Here is a 27,903-nt window from a genome sequence, read left to right on the forward strand (position 1 = left end):
GCTGGGATTTCAAAGTCAAGGTAGCGACGGCCCAAACTGGATTCTAATTAAACCTGACATCAGGTGCCTCTTTCCTTCCTCTGCGCTCCTCTGCCTTTCATATGAATCATTCATGCTGGGAACGCCAGGAACACTGCACACCATTTGGACAGCATAAAGGATTAATAGGATGATCACGGAACAAAAACAATGGCACCTTTATTTACCGACATCACCGTTTTTATGGTTTTTTTCGAGCACCTGGATTATAATCCGTCATTAGCTACATTGATGTGTAGATGAATTATCCATGCCGAGATAGGTTGACACAGCATTATTCAATCAACACATTATCATGGAGCCTTTGTGTGGTTGTGTAGGCTACATGTTTTGGACCTTGTTTGAACATACTTCATACAAGTAGCCTAGATTTTACAGTAGCCTATGCATGGCTCTGATGACTGCATTTGCAAAGAAGGACATAAAAGGTTTATTTAATATGGTTTCATAACAGATTAATTAAACTACCAACGACTACATTCTCACAGACAGGTAATCCACAGGGTGCGATAAAATATTATCTTCAGACCTGCTGTGAACCAGGTGTGATTTCTTCAGACTGAAATGTGTGTAATCACCATGTCTTGTGGTCTTGTATCACTGACCTTGCATGGTGTTTCAAAGTCAAGCAATATAAGACTACACGCTTCAAGTTTAAAATAAATAATGATAAAGGATAAAATGAAAGACATACTGTGATGTATTTTTCAGGGAATATCGATCCAGCTCTACACAGACACGTGTAACTTAAACTGAATGAAGCTAGTAAGAGAACATTTTCATCCACCCTGATAATTAAAGAATTCCTTTGATCCCACCACAGAAGCCACATCATATATCACGTGTCTCTCAGAGTGAGCATTGCATATAATGTGAAAGAGATATTAGACAGACACAGTATACAGAAAGAAGCTGTATGAAGTGAAGTGAGCAGTGTCTGGGTCTGCCCAACTGTGTGTGTGTGTGTGAAGTGAAAATTGGGTCTACCCATATGTGTGTGTGAAGTGAGCAGTGTGTGTGAAGTGAAAAGTGTCTGGGTCTACCCATATGTGTGTGTGTGTGTGTGTGTGTGTGTGTGTGAAGTGAGCAGTGTGTGTCTGGGTCTGCCCATATGTGTATGTGTGTGTGTGTGTGTGTGTGAAGTGAGCAGTCTCTGCCCAACTGTGTGTGTGTGTGAAGTGAAGTGAGCACATTATCTGGGTCTGCCTGTGTGTGTGTGTGAAGCGCAAAGTGAAGTGAACACATTGTCTGGGTCTCGTCTCCCCAGCTGTGGTGTCTGGCCGGGTGTGATTTCCTCCGCTGTAACCCAGCTCACCAGGTTTGACTTAAATGGATACTAACAGTAAATCACCCATAATGCAAGTTTTCAGTTAGTCTATCTGGACAAAACTAAATGCAATTGCATCTCAGATCCAACCTGTGACTGAAGCCCTGTTCCCATGTGTCTACTGATAAGAAAATGTTGACATCATTTCCGTCTGAAACCCCATGGGACTAGTCTCACGGGGAGACGTGCAGATTGGCTTCAGAACGTTGTCATGTATTCTGCTTTTCGGTCCAGCATTTCCTCAGCGTACGTGGTACAGTACAGCTCAGTGTTACTGGTCCATTAGTGCTGATGCCAGCGATCTGCCTGGCTTCAGTTCTAGGGTTAAACTCTGGGGTGTCATTGACTGTGCTAGGCAGCTACAAAGCAGGAATCTGTGCATTAGTAATCCACTACAGATAGACAGAAGGTTGCATTATTTGTTTACTTAATGTTTATTCATAGAAACATAATTGTTCAGTCACGTTTTAATGATGTTAAGAGTCATTTATATTACAAACAGTGTGCATATTGACAAGACAAATTGAACAAACGCAGTAAACCTTTGAGCCATGACCAAATTTCATTCAGTCTATTGAACCAAGAAGCCTGCAGTACTTGCCTGCACTGTGAAAGTGATTTAATTCCTCACCCACATACATACACACTGTGTAATATGTAATTTGCCCCTGGGGATAATTAAAATAGTAGGTACTTTAATTATTCCTGGTGGGGGGCTCAATGGTGCACAATGCATACATACATACCTACATACATACATACACACACGTAGTACAATCACACATGCATGCAAGTGTGCATGCGAGAGTGTATGCGCTCGTCCGCATACACACCCATCCGACAAAAGAAAGAAAATCACTCCCTTTCAGAGCTGAAATTTGCTCTGCAGCTCATTACTTCAACTGTCTTGGATCATTGTCAAAAATGGTTCGAAGTGAAGCTGCAATCTGTCAATTGTGTGCTTGTCACACGTGATGAGATGAGCTGTCATGCTGGGACGGGCAGGAGTTGTCTTTCATCACTGTCATTCTGCATTCATCACCACCACTTTTCTGCAATGTGATCACAAAATATACAAAAGCTGGCAACGCTTAGCCTACAGGATAAACATAGGAATGGCAATTATTGTGGCTCTACACAAAGGACCAAAAGCGTTCAGAAGAGAGAAGGGATGAGAGACTAACCACACAGTAAACATCTACAATTTTGCTTGTAGCGACAATTTGCTTCAAGGCACAGATGATTCTGTGCCGTTTCCTCTCATTACTACTAATACTGAGACCCTCTCCACAGGACTTCAGAAAGACTAACAAAGGCATAATATAAATACTCTCGTCAGTGAAGGGTCCTCTCCTCGTCTGGTGATTAGCATTTCAAACAGCCCTTGTTTTGCATCAAAGTTCCTTGTTTATTTACATTCCATTGCAGGTGGTGGCTTGTCTAACCTGCAGAGATGAAAGCTGTGTGTGTGCGTGTGTCCGCACGCGTATCTGTGCGTGTGTGTGTGTGTCCGCACGCATATCTGCGTGTGCATGTGTGTGTGTGTGTTGGAGAATTCTAGGTATATCCCGATCCTATCATCCTTCATAAAAGGACATTGTTGGGTACACATGCTGTAAAATTCAAATACCGCATCTTGAAAATCCCCAACTTTGCCAGTGTGTCCTTCCAAACTCTGATATAATGCATTACAAACTGCCCAGTATTCACCAGTCACTGAATCACAGAGTATTTCCAGCGCTCCACAGAGAACATTCATCTCAGTTAGGAGGACTGGGGCTGGTTGTCTCAACATTCACTCAAAGGTCCCAGATCAACTGCAGTCCACATAATTCTTTATAATCTCACTGAAAATGTCAACCCACATTTTTTTTACAAAGAAAATTGGCATATACTGTACATACAAAAATGTCAACAAATCCCTTGAGTTGGTTATTTCTTTCAGCTGATTTCCAGCCTCCCTCAGTGAATGTTTTCCTCCAGAGAGCAGGTTGGCAGGTGTCTTCTGGGATGGCAGGTGTCTTCAAGGAGGGCTGCTCAGGTGGGATGGTAGACTGGAGAAGACTGAGTTGGCCTCTTGCTACCGAGCCACCTAAAAATAGCAGTATATATAGACCATAGAGCACAATAATACAAGCCTGGCTCCTAACCCTCTGTTTTCAGGGATTGCTGTCTAATTATTAATGTCGTTTCAATTGAAATCCAGGGTGTAGCTAATATTAGCTGAATAGATGATAGACTAACTGAATTTTGTCCCCTTGCAGTATTTGATTAAAAGCTGCAGGTTATGCAATCTATGTTCAAGTTATTTTCCCCATTCTCTGTGAAGCAACTCTCAAAAGATCTGTTGATCAAACATTCAGTTTCATTTGGCTACAGCCAAAGGAGCCCTATAGGAGGAAGAAGGCTGTTGGACCATACTGCAGGCGAGTAGGGGCCATCAAGATTTAATCACACTGCTTTTAGGCCTCTGTATCTAAAAAAGTCTAATTTCATGTTTGTCCTTCTTGGACCCAGTGGTTCACAAGATTACAGAGTTAAGCTAGTTTAGCCCTCTGCGCGCGCGGTGGAGAGCAATAGTGTTGATGCCGCCTTTGGGAGGAATGATTATTCTTTGATAGCGGGATCTTTCAACATCAAAGTGTAGCTTATAGCAAAGACTGTCTGATCATGTGATGATGAGCACTGCACGTACAAAGTCTGTCATTCCATTCTTGAATTAGATACGGTAGATGAGTAAACACAAGACAGAGACATCAGATAGGAAAGACAGGGTGAGAGGGAGGATGAAGAGAAAGAATGTCAACTCCAGTGTGTTTACACTTATTTTCACTATATGAACCTCTATAATTAACTCTTACATTGTTTCCTATGGGAAAAATATAGTATTATATCCAGAGACAGGGGCCCTGTCATATGGGGGAACATAAACTTGTGTTAATTTTTTATCTTTACTCATGCTGTCTTTTTTTCCTACTCTAATCCACTTTGCTGCTGTAACATTGCGGTTTCCCCTTGTGGGACTAAAGGGATTATCTTATTTTATCTTAACTCGGCTGGTTCGACTGCCTGGATCGGTACAGTTGTGGTGTGACGTGTGAACACAGCTTGATTGCGTCTGATTGGCTCGTCTCTCCGCCTGAGCCCGCCCACCGCCGCGCCCTCACCTTGGTGGTCTTGACCTTGTTCCCGTAGACGCAGGACCAGCCGGTGAGGTCGGGGAGAACTCTGCACTCCTCTCCTTCCAGACACGGCTCCATCGCGCACCACCACCTCTGGCGCACGATGGACGCTGGGGAGAGATGGGACACACAGCAGAGAGAGGCAGTCGCTCCTGTTCCAGGCGCATGCTGACCTGAAGGTCGAGGTCATGTCTGTGGTCTGCCGTCATTCTGGGATTGTCTTTGACACCTCTCATGTAAATAAATCCCAGATTTAGAATGATAGACAGCAGCAAAAAAAGAGAATAATAACAAACTATATTAAAGTACAGAGTTTTAATGAATGTAGATGAGACTGTCTACTAAAACTAGGACTGAGCCTGGGGTTTCCTCCCAACCTTCTACACAGGAGGGCCGAGCCCTGGTGGTCCCGGCCACCTGACCGGAGAAGCAGGAACACTTGACCGTCTGAGAACGCTCCTCGATCTTGTTCATGTTGCAGCAGCGCCGGGCAGTCACCACCTCACAGCTACCGGTCATCTCCTGGGAGGAGCCTGAGGAGGCCAGGGTTCACGGTCAGGGGTTAGGGGTTCAGGAGAGTGGATGGGTGTTTGCGTGAGTGGCAGTTTGAAGGCTTATAACAATTTAAAATACTTTCCTTAAAATATAACCAATATTGACCTTCTCTTTTACGGAATAATACAAAATTAACATTTAAAGATGAATCCTCCTCTCTCTCCGCCTCAGTGGAGCTCGTCCACCAAGGTTGTAGGCTACTCCACACCCCCTGCCGTGGTCGTGCCCAGTCTGTTTCTGAGGCAGCAGCACCACCGTGTGGACACGTGCGGCATCACAGAGACCTCAATGGGTAGCATGAGTAGACAGAACGATAGACAGCTAACAGTAGCTAATATTTCTTTCACAGTGGTCAGAAGTTATCTGTGGTATTGTGTCTTAAGTTATTAAATATTAATAGTACTACTCTGTAGCCTACTACATCGTACTACTGTGTCGCGGGCAGACCACAAGCACCTCTTTTTACGTTGTTAGTGCTGGCCTGCTGGGCTCCTAGGAGACTACAGTCTGTAGCCTACTGGTGGCCAGGTGTCATAACGAGTCACTGGGGGTTAGAGAGCAGACTGGTTTGACTGGTCTGACTGGCACCTACCCGTCTGTCCTCCAGAGCTTTGGTTGCCAGCGGACACTGGTCGGCTGTAGAGGACTGCTATACATATCAGCGGGAGGAGCCAGCGTAGCGACCGAAGCCTCACACAGCACATTATCATCCCGCCCGGCCTGCAAAGACACAGACAAATGGACGCTCATATCAAAACGGGGCTCTATTATCATACTGTAGAGCGAGCCTAGCTTATATTAAAGTCTAATGCACTCATTATTGTAAAATGTACAGAGTAGCCTACAGGACAGTCTTGTTATACAGGATTGCTGCCTCCCAGTGGTTCTACTAGGCCTACTTCTCCGTCTGTTCTAAACCACCATTACCTGACTCATGTCACCCTCACAACCACAGCAAATGTCCCCAGCAGGCACAGAAAAGCAGGACGAGGATTTATTTGACACTACATTGCAATTATTTAACAAATAAAACTAGAGAGGACACAAAGACATCAGAAACAAGCTATAAGATAATTGACCCACGATCTTCAACAAGATCTTAAACCTGTTGAGGAAGACACTTATAGTGTATCATGGAGTGGAGCCTGACATGTCACATACTGTTCTCACTCTTATCAAATCTCCCCGATATAAAATACCTTAGCCCATCATTCAGAGCGGGTGACATTAGTCAGGTTACTGTCCTGTCTTTGCACTGTCCCGCCCAGTCCCTACACCCTGTCTAATGTTGTAGTAGGCCTACCCCATGGATGTATTAATAGAACTGGATACAGCCACTCCATTCACTGGCCGCTATCAACAATGAAGCCCTATTGAACCGCGCCATCTTGGCAAATTTGTAGTCATTTGACTATTTCCGGTGACTTTTGTACTTGCGCAGTTGTGCTTTTCTGGCCTTCCGGTGACTTTTGACTTGCGCAGTTGAGCTTCTCTGGCCGACGCGCGTCCACGAAAAAGTTCACATTTATCTGAAATGTAGACGCACGTTCCCGGCTCTCTCGGCTCTCCCCGCTTTGATTTAGCAATGAAAACCGGCTTGCATATTAACCTGTTTTTGTCAAATATATCAATTGGAGAAATTATTTTTTCATCCAGGCATCTTAGTTTTAACAGGTTAAATATAACTGAACATGTTTCGTTTGCTAGTAGATGGTATTCATTCCGTTCGCGATAACGTTATTGCAGCCAGGCTAAATTCCTCCAGGGAGCCAGTGACCGGCGAGTTGAAGAGCTTCACTCCCCGCCAGCAGGAGCTTTTGCCGCGGCTACCGCATCTCGGATAACCCGCCGAGTTCGTGGCTGCTATTTCACACTCGCCCTTGATCAATCCCAATACCGATCCATGGTAATAATGAATCAATCGTTCAGATCAGATCGGCAGTGCTGCATGCATGTTACAACATCATTGTTAGCTTTATTAACATAACCATAGCCTACATTTATCTCTCTAACGTTAGGCTATCCATCTTACACCAGTCGGCCATTCGATAGCTGGAAGCGGTCAACGCCAACGTTGACTGAAAACACCCAAACTCAGTGTATCGTTTCATCTTCATGCTACACATCAACTCCTTTACATTGTATGTGAATAAATTCCTGTTATTCTAAAAATATCCCATTTCTGTCCATTCCTGGAAAAGGCTAATAATTGCTGTCAAATGATCACTCCAGTTTATCACCGTATCCCACTACCATTTCAACTATGCACAGGAGGTTGTCTTGTGGTCATTTTCATTAAAAAATGATTAGCCTGATCAGTTTGTTGTATGTATTAAGCCCTTTTTGAGCGGTATGCTTGTATTAATAGCTTATAGCTTGCCATACTCACCAACCTTGGGACCTCAGAAATAGGGAGCATTTCCAAACCAAATTGCGGGGGGGGGGGGGGGGCATTAAAAGCATTACAAATTAGACATTAAAAGCATTAAAACGAAATGTGAAACATTATATATATATATATGTGTGTATGGAGCAATTGTTTTTAATGTCCGACTTTTGTCTGTGCTGTTCAGTAAATGTGCATCTGTCCTAATTTATTGTAGCCTATCTACTACACAACCTAGTTCAAATTTATGAATCTCCCGCGGAAGTCAGGAGGGTTGGCAAGTAGGCTATGGTCACTGCTCCCCAGTAAAATTGAATAATTGAGGGGTTACTTACTGTACAAAAAAGTACAGCATTTGTAGAACTCGGATGATACTACATAAATTGCCATGCAAAGCCAGAGACTGTTGCTTGTAGACGACAAGACTGCTGTAACCATTCAAATGTGGAGGCTACACTGCATTGAAGGTGGGTTGGCTTACTTGACACAGAACACAGAAAACGGACACCACAAAAAAGGGCTTAAAGCAGGTCCTAAACCGCAGCAGGTCTGGTTGAGGTGTGAACTGGTCTCCTAAAAATGGCTTGAGCTGTGAGGATTAGAGGAGGCACACTGTTTCTGTTATTACATTTCAATAATAGAATATGACACACAAAACACAAACCACATACATACACACATACACAAAGGCCCGTCTTGGTTTAAAGCCCACTCACCAACGTCAAGGTGCAAGCCTATCGAGTGGGAACACGAGACCAATCACGAACAGGACAAACTCAGACGGGACAACACAGCATACAAATAATCAAGGAATATGTATGTTGTCATGCTGTTTCACATTTCGTTTTAATGCTTTTAATGTCTAATTTGTAATGCTTTTAATGCCCCCCCCCCACCCCCCCCCCCGCAATTTGGTTTGGAAATGCTCCCTATTTCTGAGGTCCCAAGGTTGGTGAGTATGGCAAGCTATAAGCTATTAATACAAGCATACCGCTCAAAAAGGGCTTAATACATACAACAAACTGATCAGGCTAATCATTTTTTAATGAAAATGACCACAAGACAACCTCCTGTGCATAGTTGAAATGGTAGTGGGATACGGTGATAAACTGGAGTGATCATTTGACAGCAATTATTAGCCTTTTCCAGGAATGGACAGAAATGGGATATTTTTAGAATGACAGGAATTTATTCACATACAATGTAAAGGAGTTGATGTGTAGCATGAAGATGAAACGATACACTGAGTTTGGGTGTTTTCAGTCAACGTTGGCGTTGACCGCTTCCAGCTATCGAATGGCCGACTGGTGTAAGATGGATAGCCTAACGTTAGAGAGATAAATGTAGGCTATGGTTATGTTAATAAAGCTAACAATGATGTTGTAACATGCATGCAGCACTGCCGATCTGATCTGAACGATTGATTCATTATTACCATGGATCGGTATTGGGATTGATCAAGGGCGAATGTGAAATAGCAGCCACGAACTCGGCGGGTTATCCGAGATGCGGTAGCCGCGGCCAAAGCTCCTGCTGGCGGGGAGTGAAGCTCTTCAACTCGCCGGTCACTGGCTCCCTGGAGGAATTTAGCCTGGCTGCAATAACGTTATCGCGAACGGAATGAATACCATCTACTAGCAAACGAAACATGTTCAGTTATATTTAACCTGTTAAAACTAAGATGCCTGGATGAAAAAATAATTTCTCCAATGGATATATTTGACAAAAACAGGTTAATAAGCAAGCCGGTTTTCATTGCTAAATCAAAGCGGGGAGAGCCGAGAGAGCCGGGAACGCGCGTCTACATTTCAGATAAATGTGAACTTTTTCGTGGACGCGCGTCGGCCAGAGAAGCTCAACTGCGCAAGTCAAAAGTCACCGGAAATAGCCAAGTGACTACAAATCTAGCCAAGATGGCGCGGTTCAATAGGCCTTCACTTTAGATTTCGAATCCTGGGGGCTTGGCCTACCCCTACTAGCACAGTACGTAAAGCCGACGGGACACATTGGTCGTGGTTTGGTAACTCGACGGTACCAACAGCGGACCTAGCTGACACGTGTCTATACAGTCGCAAAATAACCCAAATAACCGACCTCGGGGAGACTGTACGGCAACGTAGCCCTCACTGCTGGTGAAATACGTAACTACGATGTGATTAAATGACGTGACAATGCTGTTACATTACAGTCCTACCCTGACTTTATTGGAAATGTAGGCTACATTTGTCACAGTGGTCAGAACATTTGTAAATTACTTAGGTTTTAAAAAAAAGTCATAGTTACAGAATTGTAATAATGAGGAGCAATCCTGCATGTCTGTTTTGTGTGTAATTTCTAATTTACAGTTAATATTAACACTAAAGATTTACATTTGCATTACATCTTAAATGGTGTTGAGAGACTCGCGTTGAGGTATCTGATTAGCGGGAGAACATTTACACTGAATTATTAACTATGGCAAATGTTAAAATTTAAAACATGTAAATAAAACATGTAAATAATGTAATGTAATGTAATGCATCATCCCCAACATAGGCGGCAGCAGTGAGTAGGCTAAACAAAGCAGAGAGCGCCGAATCGCCGGTAGAAGAAGACAGTCGATGCGCTGTGGATATTAGCCATTTAAGTGTACAAATTTGCCTTTTATTTGAAAGGTGGGGGACTACAAACTGTAGCGACCTCGGAGAAAAGGCTTTCATCTTTCCAACGATGTGTTTACTTTGGTGATTAACGAAACGGTTTTGTCTGTAGACTCGGACGAGCGGGCCGAGGAAGCGCATTCATAGGTAAATTGCATTGAGAGTAACGACGTTATCTGTAGGATATCGCCCTGGACCAGGGGGAGCCTACCTACGCCCTAGCGGCACATCTCAAAAAAGACTTTTTAACTTTTGGCAGTTGCTTTATTTTGAACGAGAGAATATTATTATAATATTAACGCCAAATCCAGGATACTCGTGAAGGCGCCTGCGTTGTTATGAACGGAACGCTGGGCTGCTAGAATCGGCTGCTAGAATAAGCCAGCTAATATTGCAACAAAGCCTTTATTGAGATATGCAGCGTGGGTAAGCTCCACAGCTCAGTCTTTTGTTGTTCCGACCATGGTTTAATTTGCAATAGCACCTTCATCACACCTGTCTGAAAGTGCCAATCAAGTGATTTACAGTGATTTTAGAACGCTATGACACACAAAGTTGGTGGTTTTGTCAAAAGAGCCTTGCAAACCGTGACGTCACAGAGCGCCCTTGTGACGTGGGCCAGGAGGTGTATAAAAGCCAGAGAGCGACAGAGGAGGAGCAGCCAGAGAGAGAGAGAGAGGGGGGCATCTGAGAGGGGGGCATCTCCCTCTCCCTCTCTCTCCCTGGCTCTCTCTCGTGGGCCAGAGAGAGAGAGAGAGGAGGAGGAGATGTCAGATTGATATCTCCTCCTCTCTCTCTCTCTCTCCGTCTCTCTGGCCAGAGAGGGTGGGGGGAGGAGATGTCAAGATGGTATCTCCTTCTCCTCTCCCTCTCTCTCTGGACCACTGAGAGAGAGTCAGGGAGAGAGAGAGAGATGTCCTCTTCTCTCTCTCTCCTCTTCCCTGGCTCGGAGGAGGAGGCGGTGGTGGTGGCAAATTATAAAAACTAAATAAAAGATTTTTTTTTATAATAAAAACTGATTCTGATTCTAATTGTAAGCTATAGTGATAAGATAAGATAAGATATCCATGTTGGCATATAGGAGTACTGTTACTATAGTTACTGTTAGCACTTCAAACTTCCACTGTCATCAGCTGCTGGCCCCTCTTCCCAGAGCAACCGACGTATTTTCAACCGGAGGTTTCGCGTCGCTCTGATTCAACCAGGTGTTATGCGGAATTCTGTGACCATCAGTGACCAGATCCGGTGGTCATTGATTTCCGCATGTTAATACACCGACATATATCAGGTTATGCACCAACTGACCAAAACAAATTCATAGTACAGTGTAAAAACTACCTGGCAGTAAAACTGATTCTGATTCTCAAAGATTGTCTGAAACACGACCCCAAAGTCTTGACTACTAACCCCCGCGTATTAAAGGAGTAGTAAAGGGGAAATGCATGTTTAGCCCTGTTTTAAGGTTACTTATGATCATACAATGATTCAGATCAAAACGTTGACAGAACTAGCATTTTCGAGAAAGTTGATAATTGCTCTACCACCGTTTTGGTCATACAATGTATGTGGATGGACATCTTGAAAAATCATTCAAAAATGATTTTTCAGATAAACATGAGACTTCACTTACTTTCTCTGCGCTACGATCGGATTGTTGCTGACGAATGACGACGACAATATTCTCGGCACCAACAACGATCGTAGCGCAGAGAATGTGAGCCGGAGAATAGCCAGTCTGCGCGCTGGCCTGTGCGCATGCGTGCTGGAGCAAGTGGGGAAAGGCGTGTAAAGATCATATTACAGTGCTAAAGACCCCGTATTTGAAAACCACAACAATGGCTCGCGTTGAGGAATCTCAACTGTCGATTCATTCAATCTGATTGATGAAAACAACCGTTTAGCGGCCGAAAATAGATTTTTAGAAACTGCATTCTCGGTGCCCCGATCGCCGTCATTACATGGATATACTGGCTCGCGCTGGATTTTAAATTTCTTCTACAGGCCTCCGAACTACACCAAAGTGATTTTGGTGAGTCAAACTTCTTATAATATGTCGTAAATAAGGTCCAGGTTGTCAAAAACGAGCATTGCCCTTTAAGCAAAAGGGTCTATTTTTAATAAATGCTGGCTTTTGGCACTACCATTAAATAACTGATTTAGACGCGTTCTGTCCGAGTGAAATTATTTTTCCGAGGTAGTCTTCTTCTGTGGTGGTGGCGGTGCTTTGAAGCTTCAAAGTGTATTAACTTATCCACATACTCATTGGCCACTCTGTAGTTCACACAGAGGCACCATTCACCTGAAGGTTTCAACACAGGCCACGCTGGGCTTTTGGAGGCCCTGTGAGTTTCTTCAGAAACCTTCTATCACTTCTCAACGCCTCACTAGTGAGATGAACATCTGCCTGCCACAGATGACCTCTAAAGGGCTAATAAGGCCCATCTCCTCCCTTTTTCGCGCATTTAACACTTTGTATTCTGTGTATTAACGCACCGAAATGTGTGACCATCGGATTGACCATCGGATTGACCGGTGGTCACACATTTCGGTGATCACAGATGTCGGTGTATTAACATGCGGAAATCAGTGACCACCGGATCTGGTCACTGATGGTCACAGAATTCCGCATAACACCTGTTTGAATCAGGGCGACGCGAAACCTCCGGTTGAAAATACGTCGGTTGCTCTGGGAAGAGGGGCCAGCATCTGATGACACAGTGGAAGTTTGAAGTGCTAACAGTAACTATAGTAACAGTACTCCTATATGCTAACATGGATATCCTAATAGCAACACTATAGCTTACAATTAGAATCAGAATCAGTTTTTATTATTAAAATCAGTTTTTATTTATTTTTTATATTTTCCTCCTCCGAGCCAGGAGAGAGGAGAGAGAAGGAAGAGGACATCTCTCTCTCTCTCCCTGGCTCTCTCTCAGTGGTCCAGAGAGAGAGAGAGAGGAGAAGGAGATATCATCTTGACATGCTAAAGGCTAAACATGCATTTTCCCTTTACTCCTACTCTTTTAAGCTAATGATACAAATAGCCTGCTCTATCATAAAGGTTCGATAAGTACTACTTTACATGTTCAAATGTCCTCGAGAAGCCGTTGTAGCATCGAAATAGGCTTCCCAAGAAAAGTTGTGGTCGTTCAGCAGAGTTGAAAGTTTACTCTTTTTTTACGTTTACCAGGAGTAGGCCTACAGGATGGTCGAGGAGCACCCGCCGGTCCCGCCAGAGTAATTCTTGATCCGATGTGTGACTTCTGCTTTCTCTCAAAATAGGCCTATAGCCAAATCAAACAGTCGTCCAAGAAATCCTCCTTCTATAGCAGCTAGTTATTGTACGTGGCGTTTATCCAGACAGCTCCACTTTTGTCAAGACCTGTAGGCTATTTAAATTCCATCCTTAATAGACTGGTTTCCCCTTATTAACAAGTATCAGGTGTCAACGCTGTCAGACGATTCTTGAACACAGGGTTTCTAAAGCGTCTTCATTCCTTCCCCCAGAGTTAAATTACTGTTCCAAGTATGAGCATAACACTCACATAAGACCTAGCACGTCAGTAAGCCGGCTTTCCCCATCATTAAAAAAACGTAATCAAGAAACCATCTGTTTCCTGGACTGCAGCAAACCTCATTATCTTACACTTGAGAGGATTAATGCCTTGGTATCAATAGCGCGGCACCCCACCCGACCGAGCCCCAATCACATGCTATAGTAGTACAACAATGAGGTTTCAGCACCATGGACAGTACCAAGGGGACACAGTGGGGCGCTATCCCAAACGGTGCACTCACTATTTAACCCTCAAGATGACTAACTACTGACCCAGAAGACTTCCATCCAGTTCAGCCAATGAATAGAAAGTATGGTTTTAAATACCATAGGTCCTCTAGTGGACATGACACTCTGACACTACTGATTCAAACACAGACCACAACTGAATAGGGTTCAAACTACTTTACTGTAAATCCGATTCTATGTAACTGTCCCTGTAAATAGTGTAACTTTAAAGTTCTTAAAAACAAATAAACGACCACGTTTATTGGTGGTATCAACGGACACAGTTCCAGACAAAGACAAGTTTCTTTAACCCCAAAAACATTTTTTGTAGCACTGCCCACCTGTCATTATTATACATGTTATAGAGAAACCATAGCATTAACAAGAAGAAGGAGACAGCCATTTGGAGCAAATACTGTACTAAAACAATTTAACATGATTAAAATGTGTTCACCAAATGATTCCAGATAACACTGTATAAAGAGTCCTTCCAGATGCATGTTTTAACGATAAGAGAGAAACATTCGATCACATTTACCTCACATATCAGTGTCAAATATATTAATGTAATATCACAACAACATTCTCCGCTCTGCCGCTATGTGAGACAATGGTTATTGCCACCTACAGTAGGTACAGTAGAGTTGTTAACGTGTTGATGGTTTAGGTGAAGTTCAGCTTGAAGAGGACGGTCTGTGGTGTGGTGACGTCTGCCACTGCCAGTTCCTGTCCATCGGCCAATCCCAGCTCTGCAACAACAGGAAGTCATATTAGAAATGTGGGCATAAGGGGTGGGGTAAACAGTATGGATTGGTTTGGAAAGTCACATCAGTCAGCGCAAACACACAGATGTATGCTCCACAGTACATTGCAACTGAAAATCCACATTTTACCTTTCAAAGTTTTGCAAAGGTTGGGTCTAGTTCTTTCTTCTATGGATGCTACAGTCTGAAAAAATCAACAGGTTTTAGTCTAATGACTTCTGGTTGCATTAAAAATCTTGGTATGGCTTGTGCCCATATTAGTACACTATCTTACCTGTAAATAAAGCGTCTTATTCTTTCCTTCCAACGTTGTTGTGATTGCTGGGGATTTCATTTGTCTGGAACACACAAGATCCACAGAGATGTTCCAACAATAGTTCTCTGTTCTATCACCAACAGAACAGCCTCTCTCGGTGGACAGAAGAGGTCATGAATGTGCATGAACAGCTTGTAAATGTGGGTGTAGCAGACAGACACAGAACGTACAGGGAGGCGTTCTCCGTCAGGTAGTCCAGGACCTCTTGCAGTTTAGCCGAGGGAGGGAACTGCAGATCCTGGGGCACCTGGCTACACGCCGAGCAGTTCTCCTGTCAGACAAGAGCAACATGTCGTTCTCCATCATGGTACAGACCAAAACCCATTCAACACTGGCCAGTGTTTTTCACCCCGATACCATCCAAATACAAATATATAAATACAGAAAATGCCACTCAAAACTATTACCGCTCATGATGCTCTGTATGTTCGGAGGGCACAACTAACCTTTCGCTCTGCTTCAAAGGTGTAGGTGTACAGACCATCCGCATCGTTGAACACCAGATAGTTGTTCAGAGGAATATATGCACTACAAACGAACAGTAGAAAGAAATCTTACAAATCAATGGATCCTGTTAACCTGCCTAGTAGGGACTACTACAGATGAGCTCATTAGCTAACTCTGGCACATCTACATTGATGTGGAAACTGAAATATTGATCAATGTCCACTGGCCCTTTAAAATAAAAAAGGGATGTACAGTGCTCACCTTGATGCTATTTTGAAAACCTCTGTGGCGCAGGCAGCTATGAAGAAGAAAGACGTTAATTTAGCCCTTAACAGACATATCAAACTAAACAATAAGTAGCCTACCAGATGTCATTGTCTATAAATACCAGCGATTACAGCATTTGTTGAGGCCACCGCTGGGATGATCCTCTTCACAACCCCTGAAGCACAAACATGTAATCCAATGCAATTAACCACAACTCTCTGTTCGTACTGTAACTCTTGCAGCTCTGCTAAGGTCACCTGATCTGGACGGGGCTCACCTTGTGTGAGTCTGTACGTCACTCCGGTGATGCTGAACTCTGCTGATCTCTCCAGGGCCCTCTGGAACACCCACTGGATGTGTGCCGGGTTGTCCCCATCCAAGGCCACGCCATCTAGGGGACAGAGTGGGAACAACAACTTGGCTCTCAATAACAGTCATGTACACAGATATAACTAGAAAGGGTGCTCAGAGAGCTCAGGGCTCTGCTCATTAATGCATTTTGTTGGTGTAATCGAGTTGAAATGGTTAAACTCACCCCTCAGTATAAATATAGCACACTTGCACCATTGAAGAGTCAGCATTTTGGTGGTGTAACTGATTGTGGTGTTCATGAGAGGTGGTCATGCATGAACACAACTGAACATACTTGTGTACTTGTGTAATTTTTTCAGTCAGCCATTACAGACAATAACAGAAGACATAAGTTAGAAAACTATATACAGAAATTAAGTCCAGTGGTCATTCGTCTGGGAGGTAAAAACGACGGGCACTAGCCCAGTGTCCATGCCTCTGGGAGGGGTAGAGGGGCAATAGTTCAGTGTCCATGTCTCTTGGATGGGTTCTAAGTTGGCTTATGCTACACCCCTCCATCGAGTTTCGTGAAAATCGTTCTGGTAGTTTTAATGTAATCCTCAGATATTATTTGGTTTTACATGCATAGAAACATAAGATAATATTGGTTTCTTGAACAGCAAATAAAGTTGATATCTAAGATGATATCTAAAGCTGACTTGATTCCTCATTGTAACAAAGACCCAACGTTCTCTAAAGAAAAATGATTAACATCTTAATCGCGGCACGAAACCGTGCCGAAAATCATGAGACCAACACCTTAACCACTCGGCCACCAGGCAATGCAAAAGCCTGGCAGAAGTAAAGACTATAAAGGGTGCTCAGAAAGCACAGGTTTCCGCGCATTAATGTGTAAGTTGATAAAAATTAATATATAAGACAGCAGCACGGTTTGACTGTCCCTGTCTTTTTTCATGTGATATCAGAGTGCATTTACAGTAGTAGAAAAAAGTTCGTGGGATGTTCCAATCGCTCTGGTAGTTTTTGTATAATCCTGCTATGTGACGGATAATACTGTTTTTTTCGTTAGCTTCAACAGTCAAATTAAAAAGAACACATAGTTAGTGAAACCTGACACTCAAGGGACAAAACCTCAGCCCAGTTGTGCAGGTAGCTTATGATTTATATGTAGGCTAATACCACAAGATTCAGGCTAAGAAAAAGTAACTTTTCCTAAAACAGTGTTTATCTGATTTGTTTTTCATGAATGAGATATGATTTTGTTTTACATGCATAGAAACATAAGACAATATTGTGCGTAAACAGCAAAAAAAAAAAGAGTTGATATCAAAAGTTGAACACGGGAACCGAACCCGGGCCTTCTCATTGCTAGACTGATACATTACCGCTCAGCCACCAGCAATATAGTAAATATGCAGGAGAAGTAGATATAAATAGAAGGAAGCCGTCCAAGTATTGCAAATGTTGTTTTCTTTAAATTCGTGTATCCAACCAATGATTCTGATCCGCACCAAAATTGAATGTGTTCTAACTTGGCCCATGCTACTCCCCTCCACCGAGTTTCATGAAAATTGCTCTAGTAGTTTTTGTATAATCCTGCTATGTGACCGACCGAACGAACGAACGAACAAACGAAATAACACACACGACCGAAAATATATCCTCCGCCAGCAGTCGCTGGGCAGAGTCAATTATTAACAGTTACACAGGGATGCAGAGTGACAACTGAAGTGTACTGCAGTAGAGGCAACACAGTGTTGTTTGCTGATCTGCGACAGCTGGAAAGAGTAGTGTTATCCATGGAACATACCTCCGAACGGCTTGTCTTTGGGCCACTGGAGCATTCTAGCGTACTCTATGCAATGCTCTGGCAATCGAGGCATGGACGCAATGGTGCACATGGGAAAGTTGATCTGTGGACGCACAAGCAAATAGAACACAATTAAAACAAACAACGAATCAGAGCAAACAAAAACATGACAGAGGTGTTTTTGGAAGGTTGGTCCAGTACCTGTGGTGGATACAGCTCCAGGGTGCAGTCGATGCAGGCGGTCATGCCAGGCAGGATGACTCGAGCGTTGCCTTTGAAGCCCTCTGTCCCTCCGTCTATGAGAGGGACGATGGAGCTAGGGTCCAGCACACCGTCTTCATAGCTCAGGAGCGACAGCTGGGAGCACACATAGTATTAGCATTCAAACAAGTGTTTAATGTCATGGTGGAGTCACGGAAGTTTTCATATGTTGGAACTCGACACAAAAAAAGGACATTTTACATGGAGGATACATACCAGCATACCATTCATCCAGCGCCTGGCAATGATGGAGTCTAGTCCACAAACAATGATGTGGAATTCTACAGAGGAGGATGATACGACTTTTAGATAAACGTAAACATTTCTAGCTTAATTCCCGTGTCCTGGTCTTAAAAAATATGTTCATGATATAAGCTACCCAAAGTTTACACTTACGTCTGTAGAAAGACTCATCAAAATCTTGAATCTTATTGAAGTGTCTGCGGATTTTTGTTGAGTACAAAATGCAATACAAAGCTGCTCAGTATACAGTACACACTAATGTTTTCCTTCATTTAAAGTAATTTGCAAACGCGAATTCAGCACAGAAGGATACGGAACAACTTTACATCCAGGGATACGATTGTTGACGAAGTCAGCCGCCACATCTGCCTTTGGCCGTCCAACATCTTTGGGTCTACAGGGCAGAGAGAAGCGAAACATTGACAGAGAAACATTAGGTGTATTTCGCAGGATTTCTCTACAAACAATAGTCATATCTGAAAACTACCAGGTTCGTTTTTAGCTGTCCTGTTAGCTCAGTGGGTAGGGCGTACGACTCTTAATCGCAGGGTCATAGGTTAGAGACCCACGTTGGGCGCAGCTAAGCTTTTCATTGTAAATAGTGCAGTACCCGTATCATGTACGTATGATTCGTTTATGATGTTATTTTAGTGAGATTACTACAGTATAATACAAGTGTTCCAAACCTGAAAAGGAATTGTCTGTTGAGGTTGGATATATCAATGGTGTCCATATCAACTACGTGAATGTGTCGGAATCCAGACAGGGCCTAGACAAAGGTAAAGTCATATTAGAAAGTTCCCTATCCACAAAGACAACAGAATAGCAACCGTGTACACATGCAGGCACAATTCATCCACAACAGAGCAATCTGCACCAGATTAAATATACTCTAAAGAAAAACAACAAAAAACACACTCTTCACTGACAGACCAATATGAGCTCTTTACCAGGTTTTTGAGCAGCTCACACCCTAGCCCGCCAGCTCCGATCACCAGGATCTTGCATGTCTCCAACAGGAACTGGAGGGACTGAAAGGAACATATGTCATCTTCAAGAGCTTGTAATTAAATAAGGACATATTGTTGCATGCTGCTAAGGCTACGTGTCAATGGGTGGCTGACTGATGACTTCAAGGTAGCTCTTGTTTTAAATGTTCAGTCCTTCCTTACCTCAGTGCTCGGTTCAAAGTCAGGATGAGTGAACGGTCCCGGTCTTTCCAGGAACTTCTTCACGTGGTTCCACCGCCCATCCCAGTCACCGGTGCTGTCCGTATGTCCGACGTCCACAGCCATTCTGCAAACACGCACACGGGACAACAGGTTCCCTGCTGCAGTAGTCTACCAACCATCACTTACACGTCAACACATTAATATCATATGGGCTTAATTACTGAAACGTGTAACATTTTCCTTCTTGAAAATATCGATGTGGAAAGGTAAAGTATAGTTTGCTAACGTTAATACTATGTATTTCTTTCATTTGAGGAGATCTCTAGTTGACTAACATACCATTGTACTATTGTTAGTCAGCAGTCTTTGTCCAATCACTAGTTTACGTTAACGTACTGTCATTCATATCATTCATATTCGAGATGTATGTTGATTTAGCACAATGAGCTAGAAAACCTTACGCCTGCTTGTGTGGAAATTCGTACTGCAGACAGACTTTGTGCACTCAAATCTGGTGAAATGTATGCTATCGGAGTAATTTAATTGAGTATCGACTGCAGGATGTACAAGGCAAGCCTGTCTCTGCTTGGCATTCTTCACTAACTTCTCAGTGAGGTCCTCGATTCTTCTTCTTTTCTTATCCCTAAAAAAGAGAGCATAAAAGAAGACTCATGCACACGTTAATTGGAGCAGAAATATGATCAATTCTGCACCAAAAAGATTTCCCCCCTGATCGACACTTACGGTTCCTCAACATCCGCCATACTCTCACGGTTCCATGTCCTCGCTGAGTGGTCGTGTTCACGCGTGTCAAAGCTGCGCTTCACCCACAGTTGGTTCCGTTCATCAGCTACAGTCTGGAACATTGCGCGGCGCAGCTTTGATCCCGCCTGTCCTCTCGCGGCAGAGCTCCTCTCGCGAGACGCTCTTCATCCTTCTCTCCTTCTAGCTCGCTTCTCTGCCGATCAGCTGATCTGTCAAAACACTCACGCACAGACACACGCAGCATTGAACCCGGAGCAAGGATGACGAGGATGGAGTTAGCGCCGCTGAGACCGTGGGACGATTTCTTCCCAGGGGGTGATCGATTCGCTAAACCCGACTTCGGCGATTTAACGAAATGGAACAGCAGAGTGATCAGCAATTTAATGTATTATCAGACAAATTATTTCGCCGTGGCCATCGTGGTTTTCGTGATTGTTGGGTAAGTCAATGGATGTCTATGGGCTTGTCAGCAAGTCACCCAGCCCTGCTAGATACCAAGCTAGTCTAATGTTATCGCTAGCTAGCTAGCTGGATAATATGATTAGCCTGCAATGTGACCCACGCCCATTAGCCATATAATTGCTACCGTACGCGTGACATTTTATTTACAGCATGATGTTATTATCTGTGCTGCACGAACACGATGGAGTTGAGTTTAAATGGTTAGCTGCTGGCCTGTAACATTTACCATTATGAGCTTGTCAGCATCTAAATCATACTATATGCTGTAATGGTGTAGCAGACATTTTGAATACCATCTTTGGAAATACGCGTTATGTCCCCTTTTCTTTTAATAGGTTCATGAGCCCACTTGACAGTTGTACACATGGATACTAGCAGCAGTTGGACCAGACGTGTGTGCGAGGAGTAACTGTAACGCTTTGTCCTTAGGCATGTTGATGTATTACACAGGTATCTGCTGGAGAAATACATTATCTAGATGGTTGGATAACACAACCAGGGCAACTGTGTATTTGTCGTGTATTGCAGCCAGCTTCTCGTGATTCTAGAAAGTGTCCGTGACAGAATAATGTTTGGTACTATTCCAACCACCAGGCTGTGCTATTCTTACTCTGAGAAAAGCTCCCTTGAGCTTTGCTATGTTTTGCTTTCCATGCATATCATTATCCCTGCATAGTTGACACGTATGATCATATCTGTGTGATTTACCGATGCGTTCAGGTTCCTGAACCCCCTCGGCATGTTCCTGGGCGGAGCCGTGGTCTCCCTGGTCTTCATGGGCTCTGTGTGGGCGGGGGAGAACAAGGCCATCATCAAGAACTTTAAGAAGAAGAACCCCACTCTGTTCGTCATCGCCGTCATGGGCACCAGCTACTTCCTGTTGTCGCTGTGCGGCGGTGTGATGGTCTTCGTCTTCGGGATCACCTTCCCCCTGCTGTGTGAGTCTCAGGTTGACCTGTTTGAAGCTACAGCCTCAAAGCAGGGCAGAGGGTTCTCCCTACTAGATCCTTGCATGGCAGCTGGTCACCTTTGGTGTGTGAATGTGTGTGTGTGTGAATGGGTGAATGAGAGGCCATTTTAAAGCGCTTTGTCCGTTAAGGTAGAAAGGCCCTATAAGTTCAGTACAGGTCACATGGTCAGAAAACTCTTGGCCTTATTTAGTGTAGAGGTAGTGGTAGTAGTTGTATGGTGTTTTATTGAGTGTAGTGGTAGTAGTTGTATGGTGTTTTATTTAGTGTAGAGGTAGTGGTAGTAGTTGTATGGTGTTTTATTGAGTGTAGTGGTAGTAGTGTGGTGTTTTATTTAGTGTAGTGGTCGTAGTATAGTACTTTATTCCCTCGTGGCAGATCAAGAAGAATATAGGCCTGGTGCAAACTGTGTTTATTGGGGAGATGACTCATGAAGGTATTCATAATTGAGAGCTTCCAGGAAAGTTTTTTTTTGCTCAACCACCCTCTGTGTGACTCACCCTGCAGGTTCAGAGTGTGCAGTAGAACTGACGCAATAGCTGTGTGTCTTATGAACATTTGAGTCCTACCCTCCCCCTTCCCCCCCGGGTCTAAACCTCTCATAAACATGCTGATGAAGTGCTTCCACAGGTCTGAAACACAGTGGCCCTATCATATTGTTACTGCTTCATTCAGAGTGTAGGACACATAGTTTTGTTGGGTGTGTGAGTCAAGGAGCAGCGTCAACAGCTGTTACATTGTGCTGGCGATGGGAGGGTGGCTGGAGCGCTTCACTGCCCTGTGTTGACGACGGGTTGCTATGTACTAGAAACATAGACAGAGCTACATGTACTGGCCGACGCGGCCAGCATCCAACTGACGGGGATAAAGATGATGCCTCTGTAACCCCTATCTTTGACATGACAAGTAGATCGTGGTACTTTTATTTTGTCAACATCTGCCAGGTTTTTCTTCGATTTCACTCGGAGGGTAATTAACAATGGCGGCAGAAGTCCACTTAAATATGAAGCTTGTCAAGCAATGAGTCCAAAGAGACAAGTCCTCTATCCTCTGTCCTCTAGTGATCCTGGTCCACACCTCTCTGAGACTGTATGTCCTCTGTCCTCTAGTGGTCCTATTCCACACCTCTCTGAGACTATATGTCCTCTGTCCTCTAATGATCCTGATCCACCCCTCTCTGAGACTATATGTCCTCTGTCCTCTAGTGGTCCTGATCCACGCCTCTGAGACTGTATGTCCTCTGTCCTCTAGTGGTCCTGATCCACGCCTCTCTGAGACTGCGCAACATGAAGAACAGACTGGAGAACAAGATGGAAGGGGCAGGGCTGAAGAGGTCTCCCATGGGCATCATCATGGATCTGCTGGACCAGCAGGAGGAGAAGATCAACAAGATCCAGGATTTCATCGAGAGCAAGCTGAAGGAGTGAGGAGGGAGGGAGGAGGACAGCCTGCTGAAATGGCACCCTCGTTCCAACATAGTTTGCTTTGCCCCATCCCAAGAGTGTCATTTTTTTTCAGACCCCCCCCTCCCCCAATAATGTCAGCGGTGTTGCATTCCGCCTATTCGTCAATCTCCCTCAATTTAGTTTTTTGTTACACATTAAGCCTATATAAATATAATACACATTTATACAATTTTGTGTTGAATGACCTTAATTGCGGGATAGGTTCAGAAAACACACTCATAAATGGATCTAATTTTGGTGAAAGACACCAGGCACAATTCAATGAGGCACGAGCATTTCTGTCTTGTCCTTGTCCCTGTCTCTTCTGTCCCTCTTTCCTGTCCAATAACGTTGTTGAATGAACCTCGTACGTATGCGGCATTGTCTGTATTTAATCACATACCCCCAAGGTGCCGAGAGCGTACGCCTTGTTCTCTGTCCTGAGACTGTATTGGAAGTCGAACTACCAACTCCTGGTGCATGTCCGAATGCAGCAATGATTGCACGGTTAAGCAGCAATCACCAGGTTTTCGTATAGGCTATGAAGCTATAGCATTATACATGATGTTATTACAGTAAGAACAAATTAAAACCAATCAGTTTTCTACCTCAAAACAAACATTTGCCTTGTGCTCTCTCCCTATCTGAACAGAGGTCTAAGGACTAGACTTCCCCAATGCTGACCGAAACAGCAACTGAGTGACTGCTCATTGACGAGTAGCAATAATGTCCTTCTTGTTACTTCAGAATCTATGGGTTGGCCTGAGAGAAATATCCTCTGATCGTGGCTATGCAATATGAAAAAATGAATGGCTATCACAGCTTTATTGTTTAGATATGTCTCAGCTATTTGTACTTTCATTTATGGTGTATCGCTGAATATACTGTACATCATTATGAAGCATGTATAAATGATTAACCCTTGAATTGCGAAAAGCACTTTTTGGAAAATATGTGCGTTAAAAGTTACCTCTGCACTAGATCATACACATCTATATTACATCTTGATGCCTGATGGCGCATTCTAGTCTGATTAAAAAGAGAGGTGGAGATGTCTTCACCAAAGCAGATGTTAACCTCCATTTTAGATCCAACCCATTTCTCCTGTATAATGGCAGTGGAATAGACCCAGTTCCATCCAGGGATCACCTTCTCGGGTGAATGCAAACGTCTGATTAACAGGATGCTAAGTCTTTATTGCCATCCCTAGCAGAATGCCGCCTCTTGCTCTTGGTCATAGTGTGCTGGATTGAAAACAGAACCACAGTTTGTGCATGCTAGTCTGATAATTACAAGGATGACATAATAATATGTACTTTTTTATGTGTTTGTCATTAAGTGTAACCACAGAGGTTGAGGCAAGTCACTGCTTTTCACAATGATAATAAACTTTAATTTATGAAACCAAAATCAATTGAGTCACATTCACGAATGGACTGAATAACTATAGTGCTGCAGCATGTCAATGCGGCCAGACATTGATGTTTCCTACCTGAATCCGAATCTTCTGTATTTGATTCATATTACACTGTTCACAGTAGACCCGACTGATTTTAAAAACTATACACAAAGAGGGGTTCAACATGTTGACTTACTATATGTCTTATTAACCACACAATGTGGAAAAGTGCATACACATTCAAAACATTTAAATTCTAAATAGATTATTTGCTGCAAGATCAGTTTCCAAATATTGCAAAAGCTCATCTGTCTGATCAGCATTACCAACCCTTTTTTAGCTTATGTAGATGCCAACAAGAGACACATCACACTATGTTGAATAAATAGACTTAGTTGTGGATATACAGGTAGGTAGTAGACGGAATCTTTAGAAGAGACTGGTTTCACTTGATTCCAGCATTTTGTGGAGCGGCGTCTGCGAACGACAACAGAGACAACTGTAAGAAAGCTGTGATTGTCTCTTACCTTACAGATTACATTACATTCCAGTCATCTAGCAGATGCTTTTATCCAAAGCGACTTCTAAAAGGGCAGAATACAAACATAATTTATTCACTGATACACTAGTGCACCTGTTGCTGCTCGTAGGTGATAACGGCCCTGTGAGAATCTGGAAAATCAGTTATCTTACTCACAGCTTTGAGAAAGGCCACGTTGCTCAGTCGGATCTCATTCAGGAGATGGTCTCGGGGCATGAGGTCAACCTTGGCCGGCTCTCGCCTGCGAGGGACGGGCTTCAGTGTCTTAATCACATCCTTCAGGTTGGCTCGCTCGTCCCCCATCACCCCGCTGCCCACCTCCCGGGGCCTGGGCGTCTTCCTCAGCTGGAAGCTGGCCCTCTCCGGCCGTCTGTCCTCCCGGGGATCCAGCTCCAGGAAAGGGTCTCTGCGTTTGGGAGTCCTCTTCAGCTGGATCTCCTGGAGCGGACTGACCTGCTGGTCGGTGCTCGGCGGTTGCGGAATAGGGCTGTGCTTGCTGCCGTGTCGGAGCTGGCTGCGGACCTGCTGGGGAGGAGCGTCGGCCTGTCGGTGCGGCGCCGGTGGAGAGGATCCGTGCTGCGTAGGAGGAGGCGGCGGCGGTAGGATGCCCTGCTGCTGCAGGAACTCCAATGGCGGGACGTAGCCCAGCATCTCCAGCAGGCCGGGTGGCAGGTTCAGGCTGTTCTCGTACATCTGGATCGCCTCCTTCTGCTCCTTCAGCTGCTGCTGCTTCTGATCCTCGTGCCTCAGCTGCCGCTGGCGGTCCAGGTTCCTGGTCAGCAGGTTGGTCACCACCATCCTGGGCCCCGCCTGCTCGAAGTGGTAGCCCATCTTCAGGAGGGTGTCGTTGGCCTTGAGGAGGCGGGACACCTCCATCTCAGCGTGGTGGCCCAGCATGTGCCGCTGGTTGTGGAAGCGCAGCTCCGTCAGGGTCTCGTTGAACTGGAGGCAGCGTATGATGGCTACGATGCCTTTGCCCGTTATAAAGTTGGATTCGATGTTGAGCGTGGTGATGCTGCGGTTCTCCCGGAGCATGTTGGCCAGGATGAAAGCGATGTTTTCGTCGGCACCGGTGTTCGCTATGCTGAAGGTCTTCACGTGTTTGTTCTTCTTCAGGGAGTTGACGTAGTCTACCAGCATCTCTTTGGGAATGTTTTCAATGTTGTTAAGGTTTACTTCAGTGATCGCGGCGTTGTTGTTGCGGATCTTATCCAGGGTGGTGTCCAGGTTCGTGTCGTTCCCTGAGGGCCTCGATGTGAGTTTGATGCCACCAAGGGCCAGCTTTGGAAGATTCAGTTTGTTTATTTTCCTCTCTTCTTTCTGGGGGGCGTTGTAGCTCTCGTCTGCCTTCTGCTCCTCCGGAACTTGCTCTGTCACTCTGGGGGCCGGAGAGCCTGTGGTGTTAGTATCGACTGCAAGCTCTGAGCCCTTAGTCTCTCTCTCTTCCTTAAAGTCCTCAGACTTTAGAGGAGACTGCGGGACAACGTTGGTAGTATTTTCAGTGTGTGCACTTTGATCTTCTGACGGGTCAAACTGGTCACGACCAGTAGTTTGATGCTCATCTATAATCTCCGGTTGTTTGACGTGCTCCTCATCTTTCACTTGTACCTCCATCTCCTCCACCTCCTCTTCCTCCTCCACCTCCACAATTTCCTCTATGATCTCCTCTATAACTTCTTCTCCTTCAACACCATCTGCAGGTTCCTCCTCAATGACCTCCTCTACCACTTCATAGACATACTCCACATCTTCAGAGTCCTCTTCCTTTTGTTTGCTATCAGGCTCCTCTTTCATATTTCTCTGATGAAGACAAGTATAACGGTCATCCAATCATGTAATTTATGATTTTATTTCAATTAATGATTGTATTTTATGATTGTATCAATGTATTTTTTAGATAAATTAGTTGTAATGTGGACTTTTCATGGTATTCCTCCATGAAAAGTCTACCTTAAATGGACCTAGTCTACCTTCAAACTGGTAGATTTTAACACAGCAACGTGAAATCATTCCACAAGTGTAAGTATTGATCATAATCAAGAAAACCAAACTGTCCCTCTCACCTGACTGGGCAGTAGGGTGGCGGGGACACGTTCCTCCTCCACCATGCGTTTGGACTCTTTCTCCCAGTACAGGTAGTCCACCAGGGACCTGTGGTCAAACGTCCCCGTGGGCGTCTTCTCCGTCTGGTCCTTCTGCCTCTGTCCCACCGGCACCAGCTCGTCCGGGGCGATGACGTCCATCTCGCTCTGGAGCTGTTTGAGCTCTTCGGGGGACAGGTTGGCCAGGATCTCGTCTTCATCAATGTCCTCCTCGTTGATGTCCTCCGGGAAGGAATCCTGGTCACTACGATTGGACATGTCCGTCTTGTGGCCTAAATAACCTTTTCTATATAAAATAAAAGGGAGGAAGCTTCTCTTCGCCTTCAACACAGTTCTAGAGAAGGGTGCTACTAGCTTGGACTGCAGCTGATAAGTGCCCTGCTCACCACTCAAATAGTCTAAAATTAAACCCACAGGACCATGGAAGATATTTATGGCACTAGCAGGGGGAAGACATACTAGAATATTCTTTTTTCAGCAGTCAGTCAGCTGGTGTAGCCGTCGTGATCCTTGTGCGTGGCAGTCGGTTGGAGTAAAGGAAGAGACACGGGACAGACAGCAACAGGTGGACTATTTTTTCACCGGCCTGGAAGGGATTCCAGTGTCTTAACTGTGCACATGGACCCGCCCTTCCAGAGTTCCCTGGAAAAAGTAATAGTATATCTCTGATGTGGTCCCCAACAACAGACAGCTGATATAAAGCCAGATAGAAAAATA

The 27,903-nt window shown here is 44.3% G+C and overlaps 4 protein-coding genes across 4 annotated transcripts; 1 reads left to right on the forward strand and 3 right to left on the reverse strand.

The window, feature by feature from the left end:
* Positions 1-3,756: 3,756 nt before the first annotated feature.
* LOC311307242 (chemokine-like protein TAFA-3) lies at positions 3,757-6,331 on the reverse strand (the record flags this gene model as incomplete). Its single annotated transcript, XM_084436039.1, has 5 exons — positions 3,757-3,786; positions 4,534-4,658; positions 4,926-5,081; positions 5,696-5,823; positions 6,303-6,331. 5 exons carry the CDS (start codon positions 6,329-6,331, stop codon positions 3,757-3,759), a joined length of 468 nt encoding a protein of 155 aa, XP_084292165.1.
* Positions 6,332-14,156: 7,825 nt separating this feature from the next.
* On the reverse strand, positions 14,157-20,276 carry LOC311329785 (NEDD8-activating enzyme E1 catalytic subunit-like). The gene is made up of 18 exons (XM_084461709.1): positions 20,249-20,276; positions 20,109-20,147; positions 19,505-19,628; positions 19,283-19,363; positions 19,019-19,101; positions 18,646-18,726; positions 18,486-18,529; positions 18,306-18,370; positions 18,030-18,185; positions 17,829-17,931; positions 15,984-16,097; positions 15,828-15,881; positions 15,701-15,737; positions 15,439-15,520; positions 15,163-15,263; positions 14,951-15,014; positions 14,806-14,860; positions 14,157-14,661 (listed from the first exon to the last, which is right to left on the reverse strand). Exons 1-18 carry the CDS (start codon positions 20,266-20,268, stop codon positions 14,576-14,578), a joined length of 1,389 nt encoding a protein of 462 aa, XP_084317835.1. The 5' UTR covers positions 20,269-20,276; the 3' UTR covers positions 14,157-14,575.
* A 223-nt stretch (positions 20,277-20,499) lies between these two features.
* LOC311329786 (PRA1 family protein 3-like) lies at positions 20,500-24,440 on the forward strand. The gene is made up of 3 exons (XM_084461710.1): positions 20,500-20,708; positions 21,452-21,669; positions 22,951-24,440. Exons 1-3 carry the CDS (start codon positions 20,530-20,532, stop codon positions 23,124-23,126), a joined length of 573 nt encoding a protein of 190 aa, XP_084317836.1. The 5' UTR covers positions 20,500-20,529; the 3' UTR covers positions 23,127-24,440.
* Positions 24,441-24,972: 532 nt separating this feature from the next.
* On the reverse strand, positions 24,973-27,444 carry lmod3 (leiomodin 3 (fetal); the record flags this gene model as incomplete). Its single annotated transcript, XM_084436040.1, has 3 exons — positions 24,973-25,020; positions 25,241-26,884; positions 27,148-27,444. The coding sequence occupies 3 exons, from the start codon at positions 27,442-27,444 to the stop codon at positions 24,973-24,975; spliced, it is 1,989 nt and encodes a 662-aa protein (XP_084292166.1).
* Positions 27,445-27,903: the final 459 nt, after the last annotated feature.

This window comes from Borostomias antarcticus, assembly GCF_949987555.1.
Source record: "Borostomias antarcticus genome assembly, chromosome: 3".
In the NCBI taxonomy this organism is placed as follows: domain Eukaryota; kingdom Metazoa; phylum Chordata; class Actinopteri; order Stomiiformes; family Stomiidae; genus Borostomias; species Borostomias antarcticus.